Source organism: Macaca fascicularis, chromosome 10, assembly GCF_037993035.2.
Source record: "Macaca fascicularis isolate 582-1 chromosome 10, T2T-MFA8v1.1".
In the NCBI taxonomy this organism is placed as follows: Eukaryota; Metazoa; Chordata; class Mammalia; order Primates; family Cercopithecidae; genus Macaca; species Macaca fascicularis.
The window spans coordinates 25,147,964-25,172,809 of NC_088384.1; the positions used below are offsets into that span (position 1 = coordinate 25,147,964).

The 24,846-nt window shown below is 46.1% G+C and overlaps 1 protein-coding gene and 1 long non-coding RNA gene across 18 annotated transcripts in view; one reads left to right on the forward strand and one right to left on the reverse strand.

The window, feature by feature from the left end:
* Window positions 1-11,558, forward strand: part of TPST2 (tyrosylprotein sulfotransferase 2) — a 63,626-nt gene extending 52,068 nt beyond the window's left edge. For 5 of the 15 annotated variants that reach the window (XM_045363883.2, XM_065522332.1, XM_065522331.1 and 2 more), the window contains 4 exons: window positions 2,867-3,065; window positions 6,601-6,651; window positions 9,093-9,141; window positions 11,062-11,558. In XM_045363883.2, coding sequence (XP_045219818.1) covers window positions 2,867-3,065; window positions 6,601-6,651; window positions 9,093-9,134 — 292 coding nt within the window. In that variant the 3' untranslated portion in view covers window positions 9,135-9,141; window positions 11,062-11,558. Of the gene's footprint in view, window positions 1-2,866; window positions 3,066-6,600; window positions 6,652-9,092; window positions 9,142-9,230; window positions 9,746-11,061 lie in introns of all 15 variants that reach the window. The other 10 variants (XR_006690083.2, XR_012418905.1, XR_012418903.1 and 7 more) reach the window with 4 other exon arrangements.
* LOC141407858 (uncharacterized) lies at window positions 1-24,830 on the reverse strand. Of its 3 annotated transcripts, XR_012418910.1 has the most exons (5): window positions 24,777-24,830; window positions 18,538-18,633; window positions 13,413-13,472; window positions 8,200-8,253; window positions 1-280 (listed from the first exon to the last, which is right to left on the reverse strand). It is a non-coding gene; the product is annotated as an uncharacterized lncRNA (long non-coding RNA). The 3 variants fall into 3 exon arrangements; XR_012418911.1 differs by lacking the exon at window positions 13,413-13,472; XR_012418912.1 differs by lacking the exon at window positions 13,413-13,472 and having other exon boundaries at window positions 18,538-18,658.
* Between the last annotated feature and the right edge of the window lie 16 nt (window positions 24,831-24,846).

Genomic DNA, 24,846 nt, shown 5'->3' on the forward strand with positions numbered 1-24,846 from the left:
TTAGGTTACCAAAGTAATACATCTTTACTGTAGAAAATTAGAAAAGATACACCAAAGAAGAAAGGAGAAACAAGCCGTGATCTCACCACCCAGATCTTCATGCGTGGCCTGCTGCACCATTTTCAGGGCCTATTGATGAAACTGGAGTCCAATGAAACATACTCCTCTGTAGCCTTTTTCCATGGTGGTATGGGAGCCCTTGCCAGTGGTAGCCAGCACTCTTCGGCAGCAGCATTTGTTGTTGTTGTTGTCATCACAGAGTCTCGCTCTGTCACCCAGGCTGGAATGTAGTGGCGTGATCTCAGCTCACTGCAACCTCCACCTCCCGGGTTCAAGCAGTTCTCCCTGCCTCAGCCTCCAGAATAGCTGGGATTACAGGCACCCGCCACCACACCCTGCTAATTTTTATATTTTTAGTAGAGATGGGGTTTTGCCATGTTGACCAGGCTGGTCTCGAACTCCAGACCTCAGGTGATCTGCCTGCCTCGGCCTCCCCAAGTGCTGGGATTACAGGCGTGAGCCACCGCGCCTGGCCTGCAGCATCATTTTGAATAGCTGTGCAACAGGCTTGCCATATTCAACTTCACATTCCCTATTGTTGGACACTTCATTTATTTCCAGTTTTACTGATGTGTATCAAGCATTGCCCTCATTCATGTTCTGGGATGTGTCCCCCTCATTTCTGCGCCATAAAGTCCTAGAGACACAAGGATTTTTGCAAAAGCCATGCACATACTCAAGATTTTTGACATATTGGATAGAGTTAAGATTTAAATCCAGGTTTGCAGCCTCTGAATCTGTGTTCTACCCACCAGTCCACACCCTTTCACCTTCCCCCATTCTCTTCACCTCACGCCCAGTCTGGTCTTCCTTTTGCTGCCTCATTCTGTTCTTCTTTCCCAAGTCACCTCTTAGTTGGGATGAAAGCATTTAGAACTAGGCCCTTGATCCTGGGGGTTCCCCACCATTCATCCTGTCAGGCCCCTGAGTTATAATTGGTAAGATCCACGTCATTCCGGTAGCTTGGGAAGAGTTTAGGAAGCAGGTTGAAGATGATGGTTATTCCATGGTAGCAGCAAAAAGTTGGAAACAACCAAAATGTCTGTCTTTAGGGGAATGGAAAAATAAGTGATGGAGGAAGGCTACACAGCTGGCAAAAAGAATGGGATATTGAGTGGCGAAAAAAACTATAGTGTATTTGTTTTACAGCTGCAGACGTGTGTGTGTGTGAGAGAGAGAGAGAGAAAGAGCAAGCACGAGACAGCGTGCTAACCCTTATTAAGAATTTACAATGTGTTGACTGGGCACGGTGGCTCATGTCTGGAATCCCAGCACTTTGGGAGGCTGAGGTGGGCAGATCACTTGAGGTCAGGAGTTTGAGACCAACCTGGCCAACATGGTGAAACCCCGTCTATACTAAAAATACAGAAATTAACTGGGCATGGTGGTGCACGCCTGTAGTTCCAGCTACTTGGGAGACTGAGGCAGGAGAATCGTTTGAACCCAGGAGGCAGAGGTTGCAGTGAGCCGAGATCGTGCCACTGCACTCCAGCCTGGGCAACACAGTGAGACTCCGTCTCAAAAAAGAAAAAAGAACTTAGAATGTGCCCATGCTTTTCTAAGCACTTTCTTTGTATTAACTCATTTACTCTTCAGAGCACCCCAGTGAGGTAGGTACTGTTATCACTGCCAATTACAGAAGAGGAAATTGAGGTTACTTCACCTCAGAGAGGTGAAGTAACTTTCCCAAGGCCACACAGCTGGGGAACAGCTGGCATTTGAACCCAGGCAGTCTGGCTCCCTGGTCTGCTCTTAACCACCCTACAGGAAAAGGTTACCGAGAGTGGTGTGCTCCACAGTGCAAAGGCTGAGTACCTGTAGGAAGCTGATGGACTGGCAGTGATGAACGCATTGGCTTTTAGCTTTATCATTAGTGTTTTTTTTTTGTTTTTTTTTTTTTTGAGACGGAGTCTCGCTCTGTCGCCCGGGCTGGAGTGCAGTGGCCGGATCTCAGCTCACTGCAAGCTCCGCCTCCCGGGTTTATGCCATTCTCCTGCCTCAGCCTCCCGAGTAGCTGGGACTACAGGCGCCTGCCACCTCGCCCGGCTAATTTTTCTGTATTTTTTAGTAGAGACGGGGTTTCACTGTGTTAGCCAGGATGGTGTCGATCTCCTGACCTCGTGATCCGCCCGTCTTGGCCTCCCAAAGTGCTGGGATTACAGGCTTGAGCCACCGCGCCCAGCCTATCATTAGTGTTTTATTACTTTTTTTAGGGACAAAATTTTTTTTTTTTTTGAGACAGGGTCTTGCTCTGTTGCCCAGTCTGGAGTGCAGTGGTACAATCACAGCTCAGGCTCACTGCTTCCTCAACCTCCCGGGCTCAAGCAATTCTCCCATCTCAGCCTCCTGAGCAGCTGGGACTACAGGCACTTGTTACCATGCCCAGCTTATTTTTGTAATGGGGTTTCACCATGTTGCCCAAGTTGGTGTCAAACTCCTGAGCTCAAGCGATCCTTCTGCCTTGGCCTCCTGAAGTGCTGGGATCACAGGTGCGAGCCATTGTGCCTGACCTAAACTGTTGTTATTTTTTAAGCTGGAGAAGTCAAGAAAGCAGAATGTATGTACCCATGGTGTATACTGCTAGTACTTTCTTCTGACTTCTCACTGCATGCTGTGTTCCCATTGTACAGAGGAGGTATGAGGAGGCAAAAATGACTCACCTGCTGTCTCACAGTTGATGGGGCAGAGCTAGGTAGAGGCCAAGTTTCTCGAGTCTTTCCTGCTGCCCCAGTGTGGCTGAGCAGGGAGCCCGCTCAGGCACCATCTGGGTCTGCCCTGCCCTCTCCAGCCTCTTCTCTCTCCCCAGGATTGAGCGGTCCACGGACCAGGTCATCAAGCCTGTTAACCTGGAAGCACTCTCCAAGTGGACTGGCCACATCCCTGGGGATGTGGTGCGGGACATGGCCCAGATCGCCCCCATGCTGGCTCAGCTCGGCTATGACCCTTATGCAAACCCCCCCAACTACGGCAACCCTGACCCCATTGTCGTCAATAACACACAGCGGGTGAGTGTGCACCTGTACTTGCGGAAGTGTGCTCTTGGGGATCTGGGGTTTTTGCAGATGTGGAAGCTCCAGCCACCTGAGGAAATGTTCAGTCTCTCGATTCCTGGTCATCTGATTTGTTTCTATCTGATGGACACAGTGAACTGCACGATTGCTTGGATTTCCGTTTTGCTTGGGCTACAGGGAAGCTCAAAGTCAACTGGTAGCCTATCTCTCATACTCTAACAGCAGGCCAGCTTGTACACTAATTTCATCTTATTTCTCTAATTTTATTTACACTTTTACCCCTATTTCCCTGGCTATTTGTTTATCTGTTTGTAAAGCACCTCAAGTCTTTGTTGAGAGGGGATATAAATAAATAAGATATTGGTCCCTTTCTTGCCTGATAAGGTTGAATGTTGATTTCTCAGACAAATGTGAGTTTGGGGCTGTTTACATTACGTTTAAAATTATCCTTGGTTAAGGTGGTGAAGGGAAATGACTTTTTTTGTTTTGTGTTGTTTTGTTTGAGACATGGTCTTGCTCTGTTGCCCAAGCTGGGTGCATTGGTGCAGTTATAGCTACTGCAGCCCCATACTTCTGGGCTTAAGCCATCCTTTCACCCCAGGCTCCTGAGTAGCTAGGACTACAGGTGCACACCATCATGCACAGCTAATTTTATTTTTTATAAAGGCGGGGTCTCGCTGTGTTGCCCAGGCTGGTCTAGAACTCCTGACCGTAAGGGATCCCCCTGCTTCACTCTCCCAAAGTGCTGAGATTACAGGTTTGAGCCTCCAGTGACTGACAAAATGCTTTTGAAGTGTTAAAGTAGGCTAATACCCACTGGGTAAAAGAACAGTTAGCATGTTGATGGCCTTGCCGTTACAGCTTCTAGTTTACTTGAAATGCTGTGTTCTAACTTCCTTATAGGCAAATATTTGAAAATGGGACCGAGGCCTGAGGAAGAGCTTTCAGAGCCCTTACATCATTAAGACCCAGAGTCTTTAAGCTAAGCTCAGCATTTCTGAGCATGTGCTGATTTTAGGAAGTGAACAGTTCTTGTATTGAATCACAGTGGAAAAAAGTTAATCGTCTCTTAGTTCCGTAACCCTTCAGTTGGCTCAATGAGAAAGTTTCTGTTTGGTGCTAGTAAGTCATTAGCGCCTGCCTCTCCAACACTCGCTCATCTCTCTTTAACAAAGAGAATTTACTAACACTGAACTTTGGGGGCTGTGCCCTTGTAATTGAAGGGTAAGCTTTGTCTGTGGGTCTCGTGAGTTCCTCTTCCTCTTGACATTAGTTGATTTTGCAGACATCTATTTACGGAAATACTCAGAGATTCAATGTACGTACCCAGCCAACACTGACAGGTGAATGGCTGCAACCCAGATGTGGTTTGTTTTTTTTATTATAAATATTATTATTGATTTTTATTTTGTTATTATTCCTTCATAATAGTAATCTTTAAAGCCTACTTACGTGTTTTACATACTTTTATCTACCTATGGGTTGTACATGTATTATCATAATAAAAAATTAATTAACTGGATTAAAAAGAAGGTGGTAGTGATCTCACAATCCAGCCCCAGGTGCTTCTCAGAAGCAGAGGCGAGGACCGGCTGGGGACACTGCAGTAGTGGGCTGGGGTGTTGCTTACTTCACCGTTCTCAGCCAAGGGCCCAGCAGTGGCTCCTCTGGGGTCTCCTTAAAAGGTGGCTGGCTACCTCTGGCTTGCCCCAAGCTATGGGTCAGAAGTTCCTAGAGTAAGGCCTGACTTTATGTATTTTATAAAACATAAATAATTTTCATGAGCACTGGTGGTTAACATCAACTGTTTGGAGCTTTTTGTGTTTGTTTATTTAAAATAGAAGCTGTCTCTCACTTTCATCCCAAGAGGTTTCTTGCCTGGGGCGGCCAACACGTCTTGGCAAGTGCTAGACCCCTGGTTTAGTTTTTGCCATAGCTTGGCTGTTACTGCGAAGATAAGTCCTCTCACTAAGCCCTGTGAGTGTGCATGCATGCCTGTGTGCTTCTGTGTGTGCTGTGGACCCTGTGTGTTCCAATAATGGATCCTGGGACTCAGTAAACGCAGTGGCTAAAAGGACATCTATGCTGATGAAATCGTCTCTGCCGGCACCGCCCATATGGTAGCCACTAGCTGTGTGTGGCCACTGATCCTGTAAAGGGAGGCTAGTCCAAAGTGAGAGGTACCGTTAGTGTAAAATACACACTAGATTTTGAAGACTTAGGACAAAAAAACAAGTATGTAATGTTTCTCATTAGTCACTTTTATGTAAATTACATATTGAGATGTTCATATATTAGATAGGCTGGACATGATGGCTCATGTCTATAATCCTAGCACTTTTGGAGGCCAAGGCAGGCAGATGGCTTGAGCCTAGGAGTTTGAGACCATCCTGGGTAACACGGTGAAACCTCATCTCTACTAAAAATACAGAAAATTAGCTGGACATGGTGGTGCGTGCCTGTAGTCACAGCTACTCAGGAGGCTGAGGTGGGAGAATCACCTGAGGCTGGGAAGTGGAGGCTGCAGTGAGCCGTGATTGCACTACTGCACTCCAGCCTGGGCTATAGGAGTGAGACTCTGTCTCAAAAAAAAAAAAAAAAAGCTATATCAAATTAAATAAAAGATATTATTAGAATTAATTTCCCTTGTTTCATTTTATTTTTAAACATGACTACTAGCGGAAAGGCCTGAAATGTTCTGGTTCTAACTTCAGGGCCTTTGCTCTGTTGCCTCTGCCTGGAGGGCTTTTTCTTCTGAGCTCAGCCTACCTATTTTTCCTTGTCCTTTGGGTCTCAACTCAAAGGTTATCTATTTCAAGAGGCCCTTTTTATTTTTATTTATATTTTCTTAGAGACAGGGTCTCGCTCTGTCACTCAGGCTGGAGTGGAGTGATGTGATCATGCTTCACCGCAGCCTCAACCTCCCGGGCTCAACCAATCCTGCAACCAAGGCTGCAGTAGCTCCAGAGTAGCTGGGACTATAAGTGCATGCCACCACGCCCAGCTAATTTTTAATTTTTGTAGACATGGGGTTTTGCTGTGTTTCCCAGGCTGGTCTCAAACTCCTAGACTCAGGTGATCCTCCTGCCTTGGCCTCCAGCAGTGCTGGGATTACAGGCGTGAGTCACTGCACCTGACATGAGTCCCTTCTTGACCATCCACTCAAAAGAAGCCCCCTGGTTACTCCTAATCACACCTCTTGACTGTACTTTCTTCACAACAGTTCCCATGGTTTGCTATGTCCTTGTTTATTTGTGTTTATTGATTCTTGTGTGTTCATCTGGTGCCTCCTCTAGAACGGTAGCTCTAGGGAAACAGGAATTTCAATTATTGGTTAACATTGTGTCAACCAGACACAATACATAGAATAATGCCTGGAAGAAGAGGAGCTTAATCAATGTTTGATGGATGGAGGGATGGATGGGTCGGTGGTGAGGTGGATGGGTGGATGACTAGATGTGCTGGGAATGACAAAATTTTATTTTTTGGTCATTTTCATAGTAGTGATACTTCTTTTTCTCTTCCTTAGGTCTTGAAAGGGGACTATAAAACACCAGCCAATCTGAAAGGATATTTTCAGGTTAGAAACCCCAAGGAGAATTCCGAATTCTGTCTTTCTCAGCTATACCTCCAGCTGGCTGTATACCCTTGGATGTGTCACTTCTCTACTCTGGTTAATGGTTTTCCCATTTTAAAAACGGGGATGCGGGCTGGCTGCCTGTAATCCCACCACTTTGGGAGGCTGAGGCAGGTGGATCACAAGGTCAGGAGTTCAAGACCAGCCTGACCAACATGGTGAAACCCCATCTCTACTAAAAATACAAAAATTATCCAGGCGTGGTGGCACACACCTGTAATCTCAGCTACTCGGGAGGCTAAGGCAGGAGAATCGCTTGAAGCCAGGAGGCAGAGGTTGCAGTGAGCTGAGATCACGCCACTGCACTCTCTAGCCTGGGCAACAGAGCGAGACTCCATCTCAAGAAAAAAAAAAGTGGGGGGTGCTGTGGTGATGTGGGCTGGACTAGAGGGTCTCTAAGCACTGATCCGGCTGGGGCCACATCTCAGTGGCCCTTCTGTCAGGGAGCAGCCTTTCACTACATCTTCTGGCTTGAATGCAGTTGGAGGGACTTTGTGGGGACTTTTTTCTTGGGCTTTCTTTCTTTTCTTTCCTTTTTTTTTTTTTTTTTTTTTTTTTTTTGAGACTGGAATGCAGTGGTGTGATCATGGCACGCTGCAGCCTCCTTCTGGGTTCAAGCAATCCTCCCACCTCAGCCTCCCAGGTAGCTGGGACTACAGACACACACCACCATGCCCGGTTAATTTTTGTGTTTTTTTTTGTAGAGACGGGGTTTTGGCATGTTGCCTAAGCTTGAGTTGTATTATTTATAATAAACAGGTAGCAGTTAGTAAAGTGTGCTCCTGTGTCCTTTGAGCTGTTCTAGTGAATTATCAAATCAGAGTGGGGGTTGTGGGAACCTCCAGATCTGTAGTTGGCTGGGAAGAAGTGTGGATAGCCTGCGCGCCCCATTGCAGCTGGCATCTAAAGTAGGGCAGTTTGGGAACTGAGCCCTTAATCTATGGCAGCTGATGCTAACTAAGTCTGGGAGTTGGTGTCAGAACTGAACTGAATTGTTGAACGCCCAGTTGGTATCCAGATAATCAGAATTGGTCACTGATATTGGAAAACACCCATAAGCCAATATCTGAAAGATTAAAACTAGGTCTGCCACACAAAGCTCTGGATAGAAAAGGCTTCCCAGCAGAGGGAACCGTGAACACCTGAAAGCGGGGAGGGTGGCCGAAACCTCTGGAATGCATATGCACTTTTGCATTCGTTGCAATTATATTTTTGTTTGTTTCTATCCCAATGTGATTTACAGGAATGTTCATTACCGTTTTAATGTTCAAGCTGCCTTGTTTTGCTTTCTTAATATTTTCCTATCTTTTGAGTTTCACCGGCACCATTTTGGACAGCTACGTAGCGTTCTGTGGAATGCATGTGTTACCATTTACTAAACAGCTTCTTCAAGACCATTTCCAGTTTTTACGACATCCAGAATGACATTATGTGCACAGTGGAGGACAGTAGGGAGATGAGGGTTGGAAATAGAGGCTTGACACAACTTACCTGCAAGGCAGCCCTCCTGAGCGTGGGGGTATGCCGTTCCTTCGTATTTTGTTCCTAAAAGCAACAAAAACCAGTCCCAGGTCAGCTAGACATCTTGCATACGTCATACACTGCAGGGAAGTATAAACTGCCCTAACCCTTTTTGTTTGTTTGTTTTTTGTTTTTTGTTTTTGAGATGGAGTTTTCCTCTTGTTGCCCAGGCTGGAGTGCAGTGGTGCAGTCTCGGCTCACTGCAGCCTCTGCCTCCCAGGTTCAAGCCATTCTTCTGCCTCAGCCTCTCAAGTAGCTGGGATTATGGGCACTGGCCACCATGCCCGGCTAATTTTTGTATTTTTAGTAGAGAAGGGGTTTCTCCATGTTGGCCAATCTGGTCTCGAACTCCTGACCTCAAGTGATCCACCCACCTCGGCCTGCCAAAGCTCTGGGATTACAGGTGTGAGCCACGGCACCCAGCCAAGATACCCTTATTCTTTCAGAGATTCCAAGGGTTTGGGGAGCTGTGTGCCAGGAACTGGGGACACTGACCAAATATTTATTATTACACCACAGCTGAAATGCCATCGTGTAGAGTCCTTTCCTGGCCACCGTTTTTGAAATAGCACAGATACTGATCACTCATAGCAGCCTGTCACATTGCGCGGGTTTGACATTATCTTGCATCTGTGCATGTTCAATACGCTTTTTCTCCAACTTGAACGTAAGTTCTGTGATCCTAGGTTTGGGTCTGTCACACTCACCATGCTATCCCAGCACATGGCACATAGTAGATGTACAGTAAATACTCCATGAGTAAGCATGTGCATGCCTCAGTGATGCTGAGGGGTGACCCTCAAGACAGTGAGGCATCCCCCACCTGGCTGTGACCCCTTCCTCTGTGTATTGTCTTTCTCCAGGTGAACCAGAACAGCACCTCCTCCCACTTAGGAAGCTCGTGATTTCCAGGTAAGCCTGTGGACTTCACTGGGGGTTCCCGCTGCTTCTGGGTGGCCCCAGAGCCACTTTTCTGAAAAGCCACTTTTCTGTCCTTCCAGAGCCTCCCTGGGGGAGTCATGTCCACTAGGGTGGGCTGACCCAGCCCCATCAGAGGTTTCCATGGTGACAGACTGGGGATGCTATTTATAGAATCAAGGCTTAGTCTTCTAGCTCTGGATCAAGGACAGGGAGAGGGATTAACGCTGAACCAACCAGAAAAAGGTTTGTCTGACACTGGGGACGGGGCAGGAAGGACCCCTATGATGGGGGACGGGGAGATTCCGGAACCATTTCTGCACAGAATGCTGTCTGCCAGTCTGGCTTCTACAAACAGCATCAGCGTTGGGCCACAGCAATTAATGTTCTAATAACAGTCACAAGCAGTTATGTTCTGAGAATAACCCCCATGGCCATTGGGCCAGGTACTGGTCCTGTGTTACTCATTTAACCCTCAGCATCCTTGGGAGGCAGATGACATGATCATTCCGTTTTACAGAAGAGAAAACCAAAGCACAGAGAAGGGCTTTGACTTGCCCAAGGCTACACAGCCATCAAGGGACAGACTTCCTCCCAGGTTTGCTTCTAGTGAATGATTTTAAGTGCACATTTATCCATCCATATTCTACTAAGGGGTGGGGAAAGGGAATTTTTGAACTTGGCAATTCAAAGATTTAAGAACTCCAGGTTTAACTTCCTTCAGCCCCTGTTTTCTTCATCTGGAGAATGGGGATTCATCATTGCCCACCTCTGAGGTTGGCCATAAGATGGCGTGAGCTGGCCCAGGTGGGAGTGCTTGGAAACTGTGAAGTGCTGGGCCCTCGCTGTGGACTTGGGCACTGGAGTTAAGGCTGCATGAGTGAGCTCGCTTCCTTCTGTCCCCCAGCCTCTATGATCAGGTTCAAGAAAACCTCGAGAGAGGTTATTTTACATTGAAACACAGCTTCCAGCTTGGACTCTTATTTTTAGTCTCTTCATCTATTTTTAAACAATTGGCATGTGTTTTAGTTTTTCTTTCAATTTACTTTGCTCCAATCTGCAAGGTCTCTGTCATTATCAGGGTTCCCATCTTGAGTTGCACTAAGATCCCAGAGTTTTTGTTTTTTGGGTGTTTTTTTTTTTTGAGACAGTCTCACCCTGTTGCCCAGGCTGGACTGTAGTAGCACGATCTCGGCTCACTGCAATCTCCACCTTCTGGGGTTCAAGTGAGTCTCATGCCTCAGCCTTCCAAGTAGCTGGGATTACAAGTGTGCACCACCACACCCAGCTAATTTTTGTATTTTTAGTAGAGATGGGGTTTCACCATGTTGGCCAGGCTGGTCTCGAACTCCTGGTCTCAAGTGATCTGCCTGCCTCAGCCTCCCAAAGTGCTGGGATTACAGGCATGAGCCACTGCGCCCACCCAAGATCCCATAGTTCTATTCCAAAAAAGAACCCTGTCATGAAAAACAGCTTTCCTCCCTATCATTAGTAGACTCCTGGACCTTCTCATTGACAAAGGCAGATTTGTTACTTGTTTTACTGTTTAAATGAGATACCATATACACGGCGCTTTAGCTGATCCTGGATACAGAGTTGGTCTTGAACTAACATGAATCCTGCCCTTGCCTCCAAGAATTCATCAGTATTTATCACATAATCACTGTCGTTTGCTCTGTATCCATAAGAAAAGTGTATATTTGAGGTCAAGTGGATGCAAGATGAGATGTGGGGAAGAACCCAGGAAACGTTTTTAAATTTAAACTCTCGCTGGCCATCTGGGATGCATTCGTAAAACCTTACATGCTTATGCGAATGGATGAAGACAGTATGTTCTGCAATCACATGTATAAATATAAATGATCTATTTCAGAATTGTTACTCTGAGTCTAACACAGTCTTCCCCCCTTTCAGATCTCTGCAAATGAACTTCATTGCCAAGAAGAGAAGAAACTGCATTTAAGTGGAAATCGGACCTCTAATCCAAGCATATTGCTTGCTATTAATCGCCAAAACAGGACTGCTGATGAGGAATGTATTTGCATATGTTTGCAAAAGCTGAATCATTGAAAATGTACCTTGAAACTCTCTATCTTTGGACACGCCAGGGTAGAGAACGAAGGGTATGGAAGTAGTCCGGCTTTTGAAACTTAGGTATTTTATATTTTTCCCCTCAAGAACTTTTTTTTAAGAGAAAGATTTGCCATCCTCCTTAATTTGCAGGACTGCCTTGGTGGCTTTGTTTGCTGGGACAAGGCCCACAAACTGTGCCTCTCCTATTGACCCTTACTTTGAATTCAAAGAATCTATTTAAGAATTTAATATATGAGGCTTTCTTTGATTCCTCCTCAGTTCTACCTAGTTTCACAGAGAAAAAAAAATACTCTTTGAATAAAGTGAACAGGGGCTCATTTGTTTATGCCTTACTTTACTGAATGAATAGGGTTTTTTTTTTTTTCTTTCCATACTGGATTTTGTCAGGGAGATTTGTGATGAGCAAAAAGCTGGGGAATATAGGTGCATGTAAGGCACAGCCGAATTCTTGTGTTGGGATCCCCAAGGCCACCCCCAGAATCGATGATTGGCTAGAACTCAGAATTCAGAAGAGCTATTATCCTCATGGTTATGGTTTATTACAGCAAAAGGATGCACATTAGAATCAGCAAAACAGGCTGGGCGCAGTGGCTCATGCCTGCAATCACAGCACTTTGGGAGGCAGAGGCAGGAGGATCACCTGAGGTCAGGAGTTCAAGACCAGCCTGGCCAACACGGTGAAACTCCGTCTCTACTAAAAATACAAAAATTAGCTGGGTGTGGTGGCGTGCACCTGTAATCCCAGCCACTCAGGAGGCTGAGGCAGGAGAATCGCCTGAACCTGGGAGGTGGAGGTTGCAGTGAGCTGAGATCGTGCCATTTTATTCCAGCCTGAGTAACAGAGCAAGACGCCATCTCAAAATAAAATCAGCAAGAGAAAAAGGGGCACAGGGCAGAGTCCAGGAGAGACCAGCCTCAAGCTTCCAGTTGTCCTCTCCCAGTAGAGTCTTACAGACACGCTTAATTTTCCCAGCAATGATATGTGACACCACATACTAAATATTACCAGCCAGAAAGCTCACCCTAGCCTTGGGGTCTAGGTTTTTATTGCATGTCAGTCACATGGGGCAATCACATGACTTTTTTAGTTATGTAATCACCAGCCGCTCCAGAGGTCAAAATGATACAGCATGGCCCAAGGTCCCCACCGTAAACCACATAATGAGCACAAACTATCTGGCCTGGTGTGGCCCAAGGCCTGAGGTATATAAAGACACCCCTATTTGGGAGGATATTCGAAGGACTTAGAGGTTATCTCTCAGGAGCCCATTAAGGCCAGTTTTTTCTTTGAGATGTGCTGGGTTTGGATACTTCAAGCCTGCTGAGTTAACCCTTTATAGCAGTCACCAAATGCTGAGGGACGAACTAGGCCTACAATAAGTTTGTATCTTTAAGGGTTAAGGTGTTTTGCCCATACCTCCTTGCCTTATATCTCATGATAATATGAGGCTTTTGGAAGGCAGTGACTTATTGTGGCTTGGAGCATGGGTTTTTGGAGTCAGTCTGACCTCCTGGCTGTATGGCTTGAGACTTTGTCTCTTCATCTATAAAATGGGGAAGTTAAAAGTTCGTTGTGTGTGTGTGTGTCTGTGTGTGTTCAGACAGAATCTCGCTCTGTCACTCAGGCTAGAGTACAGTGGCATGATTATAGCTCACTGCAGCCTCGGTCTCCTAGGGTCATGTGATCCTCCCAGCTTAGCCTCCTGAGTAGCTGGGACTACAGGCATGTGCCACCACACCTGGCTACTTTTTATTTTTATTTTTACTTTATCTTTTTTTTTTTTTGTAGAGACAAGGTCTTTCTATGCTGTCCAGGCTGAACTTCATGGTTTTATTGGGGATGGCTAATGGATGACGGTGGTGGTGGTCCTTGGTACCAGATAAGCCCTCAGTGTGAAGCAGCTCTTATCTCTCCTTGTCTTGAGACTGCTCTGGAATGGTAATTAGGCTTTTTTGAAGGTGTGACCCTTTTTGTTCATTTCTTCAGCAGTTACTTACTATTTTTAAAATTTTTGACACACAGTCTCTGATAAATGATCATTCACCAATCACCGATTACTCTCCTTGCTCTGTTAAGTGTGACACTGTCCCTTTGAGAATCTGGTGACAGCTGTGCATCCCCTCCCCCACACACACCAAAAAAAAAATTTATGTCTGGTTCCAGGAATTACCTTTTATGAGAAGTCCATCCATGAAGACCCTGGATATTCAGAGAGCTTCCTGGGAAAACACTGAAAGAAAATAAAGAGGCTGGGCCTGGTGGCTCATGCTTGTAATCCCAGCACTTTGGGAGGCCAAGGTGGGCAGATAACCTGAGGTCAGGAGTTCGAGACCAGCCTGGCCAATGTGGCAAAACTCCATCTACCAAAAATACAAAAATTAGCTGGACGTGGTGGTGCATGCCTGTAGTTGCAGCTACTTGAGAGTCTGAGGCAGGAGAATTGCTTGAACCCAGGAGTCAGAGGTTGCAGTGAGCCAAGATCACACTATTGCACTCCAGCCTGGGCAACAGAGCAAGACTCCATCTCAAAAATAAATAAAATAAAATAAATAAAATTTCTGTCTCGAGCCCCCAAGTGGTAGCACTGGGTCTTGTTCCCTGAAAAAAACTAGGCTCAGAATCCACTCTCATTTCATCTCCTCTGATTTGATCTGAAAAGATTTTGTTTAGAGTACTACATGAATATATTGTAAAACATGGGACAATCAGAATTCATGGTAAGAAGGCAAGGGGCTCTATTTGTACCTCCTCTCAATATCTCCTTTCTTCCCTAAAGGTAATGCTACCATTTTCTGTTTGTACATAGTCTTCCAGACTTTAAATTTTTGAACATATAAATATTATCATCTTAAAGATGTATGGAAAAAACCATTTTGAGTAGGTTATTCCAAAATGTAATTTAACAGATTGTTCTGCAAGATTGTTTGTTTGTTTGTTTGTTTTGGAGACAGAGTCCCGCTTTGTTGCTCAGGCTGCAGTGCAGTGGCACAAACACAGCTCACTGCAACCTCTAACTCCTGGGCTCCAGCAATCCTTTCACCTCAGCCTCCTGAGTGGCTGGACCATGACACGGGGCTAACTTTCTATTTTTTGTAAAGAGGGGAATTACTGTGTTGCCCAGGCTGGTCTCAAACTCCTGGGCTCAAGCAATCCTGCCTCAGCCTCTCAAAGTGTTGGGATTACAGGCGTGAGCCACCGCACCTGGCTCCTGGAGCGTTTCTGAAGTGAACATGTGCTGATCTAACACCATGCCTTTTACCAGCTGCCTGTTCTAGAGCAAACCATCTTTTTTTTTTTTTTTTGAGACGGAGTCTCGCTCTGTCCCCCAGGCTGGAGTGCAGTGGCGCAATCTCAGCTCACTGCAAGCTCCTCCCAGGTTCACGCCATTCTCCTACCTCATCCTCCTGAGTAGCTGGGACCACAGGTGTCCGCCACCACGCCCGGTTAATTTTTGTATTTTTAAGAGACGGGGTTTCACCATGTCAGCCAGGATGGTCTTGATCTCCTGACCTCGTGATCCGCCCGCCTCGGCCTCCCAAAGTGCTGGGATTACAGGCATGAGCCACCGTGCCCGGCTGAGCAAATCATGTTTTTTGAGCATTCCACTTTGGCTAGGCCCTTAGGCTGTTAGCAGTTTTCATTGCTACTAGCAAAGCTGCAGTGGACGTTCTCCTGCACATATAACCTCTTGGTGCCACTGTATGAGTGAGTCTCTGCAAAATGAGAAGTAGAATTGCTAGGGTGAAAGGCACACATATTAACTTTTTTGATTAATTCCACCCATGTACCCTGATTTGGGCAGAATTTTAATCTTACTGTGAAATCAGGGCTTTGTTCTAGAGTCTTTCTTGGGGGTTCCATGGAGCAGTGGGTCAGCCGTCACTTGTACCCTGGCGTATCCTCTGTCCAGCTTGGGCAGCATGCATCATCCATTCTGATTCCTTAATTTGCCATATGTGAAAGCATGGTAATCTATACATTACTTGGGTGCTATTACAGTATATAACTAGCTTTGGAGTCAGAACTAGTGTCTCATCCTGGCTCTACCACTTTCCAACTGTGTGACTATGGCCAAGTGACTCCACTTCTCTGAGCCTCAGTTTTCCTCTTCTGTAAAATGGGGGTAAACAGATAAGAACTGTAGGGGGATCTCAGGGGATGGTTAAGAGAAATCCATGAGATAAGCAAACACATTATCTAGTTTAGTAAAGCTAAGCAATGAAGACTTACAGCCCCATGGTGAAGGCTTAATAAATGGTAGCTATACTATCCTGGCTAACATGGTGAAACCCCGTCTCTACTAAAAATACAAAAAACTAGCCGGGCGTGGTGGCGGGCGCCTGTAGTCTCAGCTACTTGGGAGGCTGAGGCGGGAGAATGGCGTGAACCCGGGAGGCGGAGCTTGCAGTGAGCCGAGATCACGCCACTGCACTCCAGCCTGGGAGACACAGCGAGACTCCGTCTCAAAAAAAAAATAAAAATAAAATAAAATAAAATAAAATAAATGGTAGCTATAATGATTACTATTACTATTGTGAAATAAAAGATAGGTTGTGATGAACCAACCATATCTTCTCATCAGGATTTATGTTTGTCCAACTGAGAGCCAGCCATTTGTAGTCTTGACCTGGGGTTGGAGAATGGTCTTCTGCACATGTGCCAGATGGACTGAATTAGATCTTCACCCTCGTTAGCAGCCGCCAACCTGGTTGAGCCATCCAGGGCCTCAAAAGCACGTGGCAATTTTTCATTAGGGGGAAAAAAAAACTCTTAACCTATGTCTACCCAAAGAATAAATCCTTTACCCCTCCAGGGTAAGGGATGGACAGCTGATGGAATTACAGACCCAGGAAGCTTATGGTCACCAGTCATTGGGTAGCAGAGGACATCTAGTCTCATTCATTGTTCCACTTGTCTCTTGCGGCACAACCAAGCAGCCCCGAGCTGAGTGACTTAAAGCAACTTGTTTGGTTTTTTTGAGACAGAGTTTCACTCTTGTCACCCAGGCTGGAGCGCAATGGTGTGATCTTGGTTCACTGCAACCTCCACCTCCTGGATTCAAGCAATTCTCCTGCCTCAGCCTTCAGAGTAGCTGAGACTACAGGCGCCTGCCACCACACCCAGCTAATTTTTGTATTTTTAGTAAAGATGGGGTTTCACCATGTTGGCCAGGCTGGTCTCAAACTCCTGACCTCAGATGATTCACCTGCCTCGGCATCCCAAAGTGCTGGGATTACAGGCGTGAACCACCACGCCTGGCCACAACTTGTTAAATCTCAGTTCTAGCCAGGTGCAGTGGCTCATGCCTGTAATCCCAGTATGTTGGGAGGCCAAGGCAGGAGGATCACTTGAGCACAGAAATTCCAGACCAGCCTGCACAACATGGTGAAACCCTGGTCTCTAGAAAAAAAAAAAAAAAAAAAAAAGATACCTGGGCATGGTGGCATGTGCCTGTAGTCCCAGCTACTGGGGAGGCTGAGGTAGGATCACTGGAGCCTGGGAAGTGGAGGTTGCAGTGAGCTGTGATTGCACTACTGCACTCCATCCTGGGGGACAGAGTGAAACCCTGTCTCAAAACAACAACAACAACAAAAAACACCTCTCAGTTTTGGGAATTAACTAGAGTGAGCTGGTGGTTCTCTAGTCAGATGGCAGCTGAAGGTTTCTTCATTCATTTGTCTGGTACCTGGGCTGGGATGGTTGGAGCGTCTAGAGACTTAATGGGATATCTGTTATCCATGTAGTCTCTCTGCATGGCTAGACGGGGCTTCTTCAGGACATGGCCATCTCAGGGTGGTTAAACTTCATACATGGTGTTGGCTTCCCCCTGAACAAATGTCTCAAGAGTCCAGGAGTTCAAGACCAGCCTTAGCAAAATAATGAGAACTTGTCTCTACAAAAAGTTTTAAAAATTAGCTCGAGCTGGGCATGATGGCTCATGCCTGTAATCCCAGCACTTTGGGAGGCTGAGGTGGGCGTATCACCTGAGGTCAGGAGTTCGAGATCAGCCTGGCCAACATGGTAAAAATCCATCTCTACTAAAAATACAAAAAAAAAAAAAACAAAAAACCAAAACAAAACAAAAAAAACAACTAGCCGGGTGCCAGTGCGATGGCTTACACCTGTAATCCCAGCACTTTGGGAGACCAAGGTGGGTGGATCATTTTGAGGTCAGGAGTTCAGGACCAGCCTGGCCAACATGGTGAAATCTCTCTACTAAAAGTACAAAAAAAATAGCCAGGTGGTAGTGGCGCATGCCAGTAATCCCAGCTACTCAGGAGGCTAAGGCAGGAGAATCGCCTGAGCCTGGGAGGCAGAAGTTGTGGTGGTTAGCTAAGATTCTCCAATCTGGGTGACAGACTGAGATCCTGTCTCAAAACAAAACAAAAGATTAGCCAGGTGTGGTGTCTCACGCTTGTAATCCCAGCTGTTCGGGAGGCTGAGGCAGGAGAATCACTTGAGCCTGGAAGGCAGAGGTTGCAGTGAGCCGAGATTGTGCCACTGCACTCCAGCCTGAGTGATAGAGTGATACTCCATCTCAAAAAAAGATATATTAGCTGGGCATGGTGGCAAGCACCTGTAGTCCCAGCTAATTGGGTGGCTCATGTGGGAGGACCACTTAAGCCCAGCAGGACAAGGCTGCAGTGAGCCTTGATTGTGCCACTGCCTGCACTCCAGCCTGGGTTGACAGAGCTAGACCCTGTCTCAAAAAGCAAAAAACAAACCACCACCACAACAGAAAACCCATCAACAATTGTCCACAGTTATCCTTAAAAAACAATTGATCAGCCTCAATCATGGGTCAGCAAATGGCTTTCAGATCTCTGGGATACACTGATGTCACCAGAACGTTCCCTTATCTTCATTTTGGGGTAGAAAATGAAAACATTTCTTTCATTTACTATTTAAATTAAGAGGCTGGGTCACCCAAAAACTCAGGCTTCTTTGAGGGTTTCCCCAGCCTCTTCCTTGGGACCAGGGACAACTGCCCTACCAACGGAAGTGTTCCAGGCCTCTCCGGACCCCACATCTGGGCCCAGAACCAGGAGGACACCTCTTACCCCTATCCTCAAAATTGGCCTCATTCTGTGTTCTAAACCAACACTGCTCAGGATAATTAACAGTAAGAATTCCATTCCTGCTGGACGTGGTGGCTCACACCTGTAATGCCAGCACTTTGGGAGACCTAGGTGGGCGGATCACCAGAGGTCGGGAGTTTGAGACCAGCCTGACCAATATGGAGAAACCCTGTCTCTACTAAAAACACAAAATTAACTGGGCATGGTGGCACATACCTGTAATCCCAGCTACTCAGGAGGCTGACCAGGAGAATCCTTGAACCCGGGAAGCGGAGGTTGCAGTGAGCCGAGATTATACCATTGCACTCCAACCTGGGCAACAAGAGCGAAACTCCATCTCAAAAAAGAAAAAAAAAAAATTCGATTTCTTCAGACAGAACCCCTGCCTCCACCCATCAGTCCCTTCTCCAGTCCTTTCATGAATTTGGAGTTTTTTTTGATACTGAGTCTTGCTCTATCATGGCTGGAGTGCAGTGGCGAGATCTCGGGTCACTGCAGCCTCCACCTCCTGGATTCAAGCACCTCTCCTGGCTCAGTCCCCTGAGTAGCTGGACTACAGGCATATGCCACGACGCCCAGCTAATTTTTGTATTTTTGATAGAGATGGGGTTTCGCCATGTTGGTCAGGCTGGTCTTGAACCTCTGACTGCAGGTGATCCACCCACCTCAGCCTCCCAAAGTACTGGGATTACAGGCATGAGCCACCACACCCTGCCAAGTCTGGATTATTTTGATCTAACCTTGCTTCCATTTCCAAACAATAGCTGCTTTTTTTTTTTTTAATGGGTTGTTTATTAACTTTTTATTTTGAAATAATTATAGACTCATGTGAAGTTGAAAAAGTAGTGCAAAGGGTTCCATGTATCCTTCACCTGGCTTCCCCCAATGCTGATCTTATGCAACTGTAGTGCAATAGCAAAACCAGGAAATTAGCATTAGTAAAAACGGTTCAGTAGACTACAAACCGTATTCAGTTTTCGCCATGTTTACATGCACTCATTTGTGCGTGCTTATGGATTTAGCTAAAGTTCAAAACCATGCATTTCAGGGTTTTATTTCCTTCTTTTAGCAACAGAACCCTCCATATACCCCTTATATGCCCATAGAGACAAATCAAATCACATGTAAAAACTCAATCTGTAAAGCAAACATGGGCTGGGTGAGGTGTCTCACGCCTATAATCCCAACACTTTGGGAGGCCAAGGTGGATCACTTGAGGCCAGGAGTTCAAGACCAGCCTGGGCAACATAGCGAGACCTCATCACTACAAAAAGATCTTAAAAAATTAGCTGAGTTTGGCTACTATAGCCTGTAGTCCAAGCTACTTGAAAGGCTGAGGCAGGAGGATTACTTAAGCCTAGGAGGTTGAGGCTGCAGTGAGCTATGATTATGCCACTGCACTCCAGCCTGGAAGACAGAGCAAGACCCTGTTCCCCTTCTCCCCCAGCAAAAAAGTGGGTATTTTAATGAGGACCCCATCCCTGCACCAAAAAACAAAACAAAACAAAACAAAAGGGCCATTTTGATGAGGACCCCATCCCTGTCCCAAGCATCAACTATTTCTCTCTGAAGTACTTTTATCATTGTTAAGGTTTTGTATTTATTTTCCTGCTGGGTTGATTCAAATTGATTTTATTCAACAGGCTACAAACTGCATGAGTGCAGGAATCATTGTTTTTCATTGTTTACCATTTATTCCCAGTCTACCATGCCCAGCATGTTAAGGTTGTAGAAGCCAGCTTCCAAGATGGCCCCCAGTGAACCTGGCCTCCTGGTATTCACCCCCACTTTGGCATGTTTTTCCTTTGTGCACTGAATAGGGTTAGGGTTCCAGATTAAATACAGGATGGTAGTTAAATTTGAATTGCAGATAATTTTTTAGTATTTTGCAATATTTTACGATACATACAAATACTGTTATTCATTGTTTTATCTAAACTTCAAGTTTAATTGGGCATCCTATATTTTTATTTACTACATCTGGCAACCCTATATAGGGCTGAATGTGTAACCAATAAGATATTGCAAAAATGGGCCAGGCGCAGCCAGGTGCAGTGGCTCAGGCCTGTAATCCCAGTACTTTGGGAGGCCGAGGCGGGTGGATCACGAGGTCAAGAGATCGAGACCATCCTGGCCAACATGGTGAGACCCCATCTCTACTAAAAATATAAAAATTAGCTGGGCATGGTGACGCACACCTGTAGTCCCAGCTACTCGGGAGGCTGAGACAGGAGAACTGCTTGAACCCGGGAGGTGGAGGTTGCAGTGAGCTGAGATTGTGCCACTGCACTCCAGCCCAGTGACAAAGCGAGACTCCGTCTGAAATAAAGAAAAGAAATGGGCCAGGCGTGATGCCCCATGCCTGTGATCCCAGCACTTTGGGAGGCTGAGGCAGGTGGATCGCCTGAGGTCAGGAGTTCGAGAGCAGCCTGACCAATATGGTGAAACCCCATCTCTAATAAAGTGGCATGTGCCTGTAGTCCCAGCTACTCAGGAGGCTGAGACAGGAGAATTGCCTGAACCTGGGAGGCAGAAGTTGCAGTGAGCCGAGATCATTCCAGCCTTAGTGACAAAGCAAAACTCAGTCTAAAAAAAAAAAAAAAAAAAAATGCAGGAATGACAGTGTGACTCCAAAACTAGGCCATAAAAGACCCTGTGGCTTCTGCCTTATTCTCTCTTGCTTTGCTTATTTTGAGGGAAGCTAGCCACTATGTCATAAGGACACTTGGTAGCCATATGTAGAGGCTCACATGGCAAGAAACTGAAACCTGCCAACAACCAGCACCAGTTTGCCAGCTATGTGAGAGAAGCACCTTGGAAGTTAGTCATTGAGCCCTGGTCAAGCCTTCAGATGACTGCAACCCCATGAACGACCCTGAGTCAGAACCACCCAGCTAAACCACTCTCAAGTTCCTACCAAAAGAGATTATGTGAGATAATGTTTACTGGTGTTGCAAGCCGCTACATTTGGAGGTAACTGTTACACTGCAATAGATAACACATAGGTACTCATTAAATATTTGTTCATGACTAAATGAATAAATGACTGATGAAGGCTGTGGTTTCTCCCCTTACTGTGTTTTGCGGATATGTGATTTACAGATAACACCCCAAGCCTATGGAACCTCATGTTCCAGCTTTCTATATAAGGATAGTCTTCACGAATTCTTGAAAGATAAATAGGGTAGAAACCATCTGTAAGAAACATTTAGAGGGAAACCAAATTGCTAATCTCAGCTGATCTGGGTTCTCAATTCTGCCAAGTTCAGGACACCATATATATATTTTGGGACAAGATGCAAAATAAGAATAAGCCATGTGCAACTGTATAATGTCACTGTCCTAGAAAAAGTACATGTGCTAGTCTTTAAATATATCAGCTTTGAAATGCCACTTATGGATTGTTTCTATGGTACCAACCTATTTAAAGTCGTAACTGAGCGAGGATTTTTTTTCCCCAAATCTTTTGTAGGCAATATGGAAAGTGTGCTGTATGGCACAGGCTGTAGAAATAAGAGGATAGGAATGTGGACTCTGGGGTTATAACAAACTACCTTACAAGGTTGATGAATCAAAGCGATGATGTCTGAAGAGTTTGGCTCTGTGGCCCTGAACACACAGGAATCATGATGTGTGACCCTATGCATGCTTTTGCAAAGAAAGCACCTGCCTGGGTGTTTGAGCTCCTGGGTTTCAGGCCTGGCCCTGTCCTTAAACTCACTGTGTGGTGCTGGCACCTCCCCTCTGCCAGGGCCTCCCCCACCGCCTCAGCTGTGAAAGAAGAGGTATAGACCCATGAGTGTTGCAGAGCCCTGCCAGACTCCTCCTGCCCAAGGAGCCTTGTTGCTTGGTAACCCCTTCTGCGAAGGCCACATGTCTAAGCACCTCATTGGGAATGCAGAAATGAGTGTGGATGTTCCCAAATCTCAAAGCAATGTTTTTGTTTTTTCCCCCCTGGGAAATGACATGGGATCACGATAGATATGAGACCTTGAACCTAAAGCTCTGGCTGCCTTGTAAAACTTTTCCTTGTTTTTCAAAGTGTGGGCATTTGATCCCAGAAATCCTGAAAAACCATGAATTTTTGAGACTGAAAGGGGTATGACATTGGGTTTTTAAAAATGAAGGCTGGCGCAGTGGCTCACGCCTGTAATCCCAGCACTTTGGGAGGCCAAGGCAGGCGGATCACGAGGTCAGGAGTTCGAAACCAGCCTGGCCAACATGTTGAAAACCCATCTCTAATAAAAATACAAAAAGTAGCAAGGCATGGTGGTGCACACCTGTAATTCCAGCTACTCGGGAGGCTGAGGCAAGAGAATTGCTTGAACCCAGGAGGCATACGTTGCAGCGAGCTGAGATCATGCCACTGCACTCCAGCCTGGGTGACACAGTGAGACTCTGGGGGGAAAAAAAATAAAACAAATAAAAAAACAAATATTAGCTGGGTGTGGTGGCATAACGCCAGCTACTCGAGAGGCTGAGGTGAGGCATGAGAATCACTACAGCTGCACCTGTAATGCCAGCTACTCGTGAGGCTGAGGCATGAGAATCACTACAGCTGCGCCTGTAATGCTAGCTACTCGTGAGGCTGAGGCATGAGAATCACTTGACCTTGGCACTTTCTAAGATTACAGTTTTGTATAAAGCATGTCTCTTTATGCGGGTTTGTCTAATGTATCCTCATGATTACATCCACCTCATGATTACCTCATGACTCTGATCACTAAATCAGAGCCTGCACTCTTAGCTACCCCATGAAAGTCCACAACGTTCCCTTCTTCAGAAGCCACAGAGTGAGTTCCACTTGGTGACATAAATCCACTAGCATCAGTCCCTCATGATCAAAGTAATTGCAGCTCCATAAAATCTGCTGTAAAGCCATAAACATAGCTACAGAAAAGCCAAGCTTATATATGCTTTTGACTTTTGAGCGACAAACAGATTTATACATTCAGGCACAGGCTAAAAACACTTTTTTCCCCCTTTGTTTCCCTTACTCTGCTCCTGGCGGGCCTTGTAGTCTGTTAGACCCTCTCTCCTGGCCTTAAATGCTAAAACCACGTATCTTTCTTTTTCTGTTTCTTTCCTGAGTATATACTATGTGTCAGGCACAACGATTCTACATGTCACTAGGAATATAGAGATCATTAAGACATAGACACCATTCCTAAGCAGCCCACATTTAACTGGGTACACAAAAATCGTTGTTTTAATTCTTTTTTTTTTTTTTTTTTTTGAGACGGAGTCTCGCTCTGTCACCCAGGCTGGAGTGCAGTGGCCGGATCTCAGCTCACTGCAAGCCCCGCCTCCCAGGTTCACGCCATTCTCCTGCCTCAGCCTCCCGAGTAGCTGGGACTACAGGCGCCCGCCACCTCGCCCGGCTAGTTTTTTGTATTTCTTAATAGAGACGAGGTTTCACCGTGTTAGCCAGGATGGTCTCGATCTCCTGACCTTGTGATCCGCCCGTCTCGGCCTCCCAAAGTGCTGGGATTACAGGCTTGAGCCACCGCGCCCGGCCTGTTTTAATTCTTAACAACTACTTGACGGTAGACTTAAGTATATGACTCCAAGTCCCGTGCTCTTTTTACATTCCAACAATTGCCTCTTGGATCTTTTCATCACATAGAGCAGAGAGAGAAAAATTAAGCAAAAATTAACAGCTAACACTTTTTGAGCACCTACTGTTACCAGGTACGGTTTTCATTGCCTACAGTTTTATCTTATTGAATCCTTAACCATTTTGCCGAAGAGAAAACAGGCTTAGACGTAATGACTTGCCCAAGGTCCACAGCTGCTAAATTGCAGAGTCAAGGTTGGAACTCCAGAGCCTGTGGACACTTAAATGTCTACACGGAGTCCCTGGGCTAGTGAGGGCTTCCCAGGGAGGGCCCATGACTGTTCTGCTCATTGTATCACATTGGCCTAGCAGCACAGGTGAGGGGCACTCACTATATTTTAATTCGATCAGTGAATACATGAATGAATTTACCAGCCTGCTGGAAACGAAGAGAATGGAAACATCTCCTGGAGAGAATACTTGGGAAGTCTAGAGTTTGCCCATTCATTCCTTCATTCCCTCTTAAACTCCTTCATAAAGGCCACTGCCCTGTGCCCACGAGAGCGTCAGAGACACAAGAGTCACAGTCTTGACCTTCATTATTCCCATTTGAATGTTGTGTCCCAGGCCCCTTATTGTCTCACAGTATTTACCACAACTACCCTATGGGCTAATCCTACATCTCTTATTTTACAGATTTACACTCTCAGTGGCAAAGTCTCCTTAGGCCAAGGTGGCTCAGCGGATTCCACATCAGTCATCACAGGCTGAGCGTCGGACTACAAAGCAGGCGCGGCAGCGAGGCCGACTCCACGGGAAAACCACTCCCCAGCCATTCTAGACCTTGCAAATCCACCCCTCCTCTCTAAGATCCCAGCCGGCCGCTCTACAGCCATACCCGCCGTAGCGTTCCACGCTGCCGCGGCAGCCAGTAGGACATCCGCTGTCGACTAACGTCATTTCCGGCG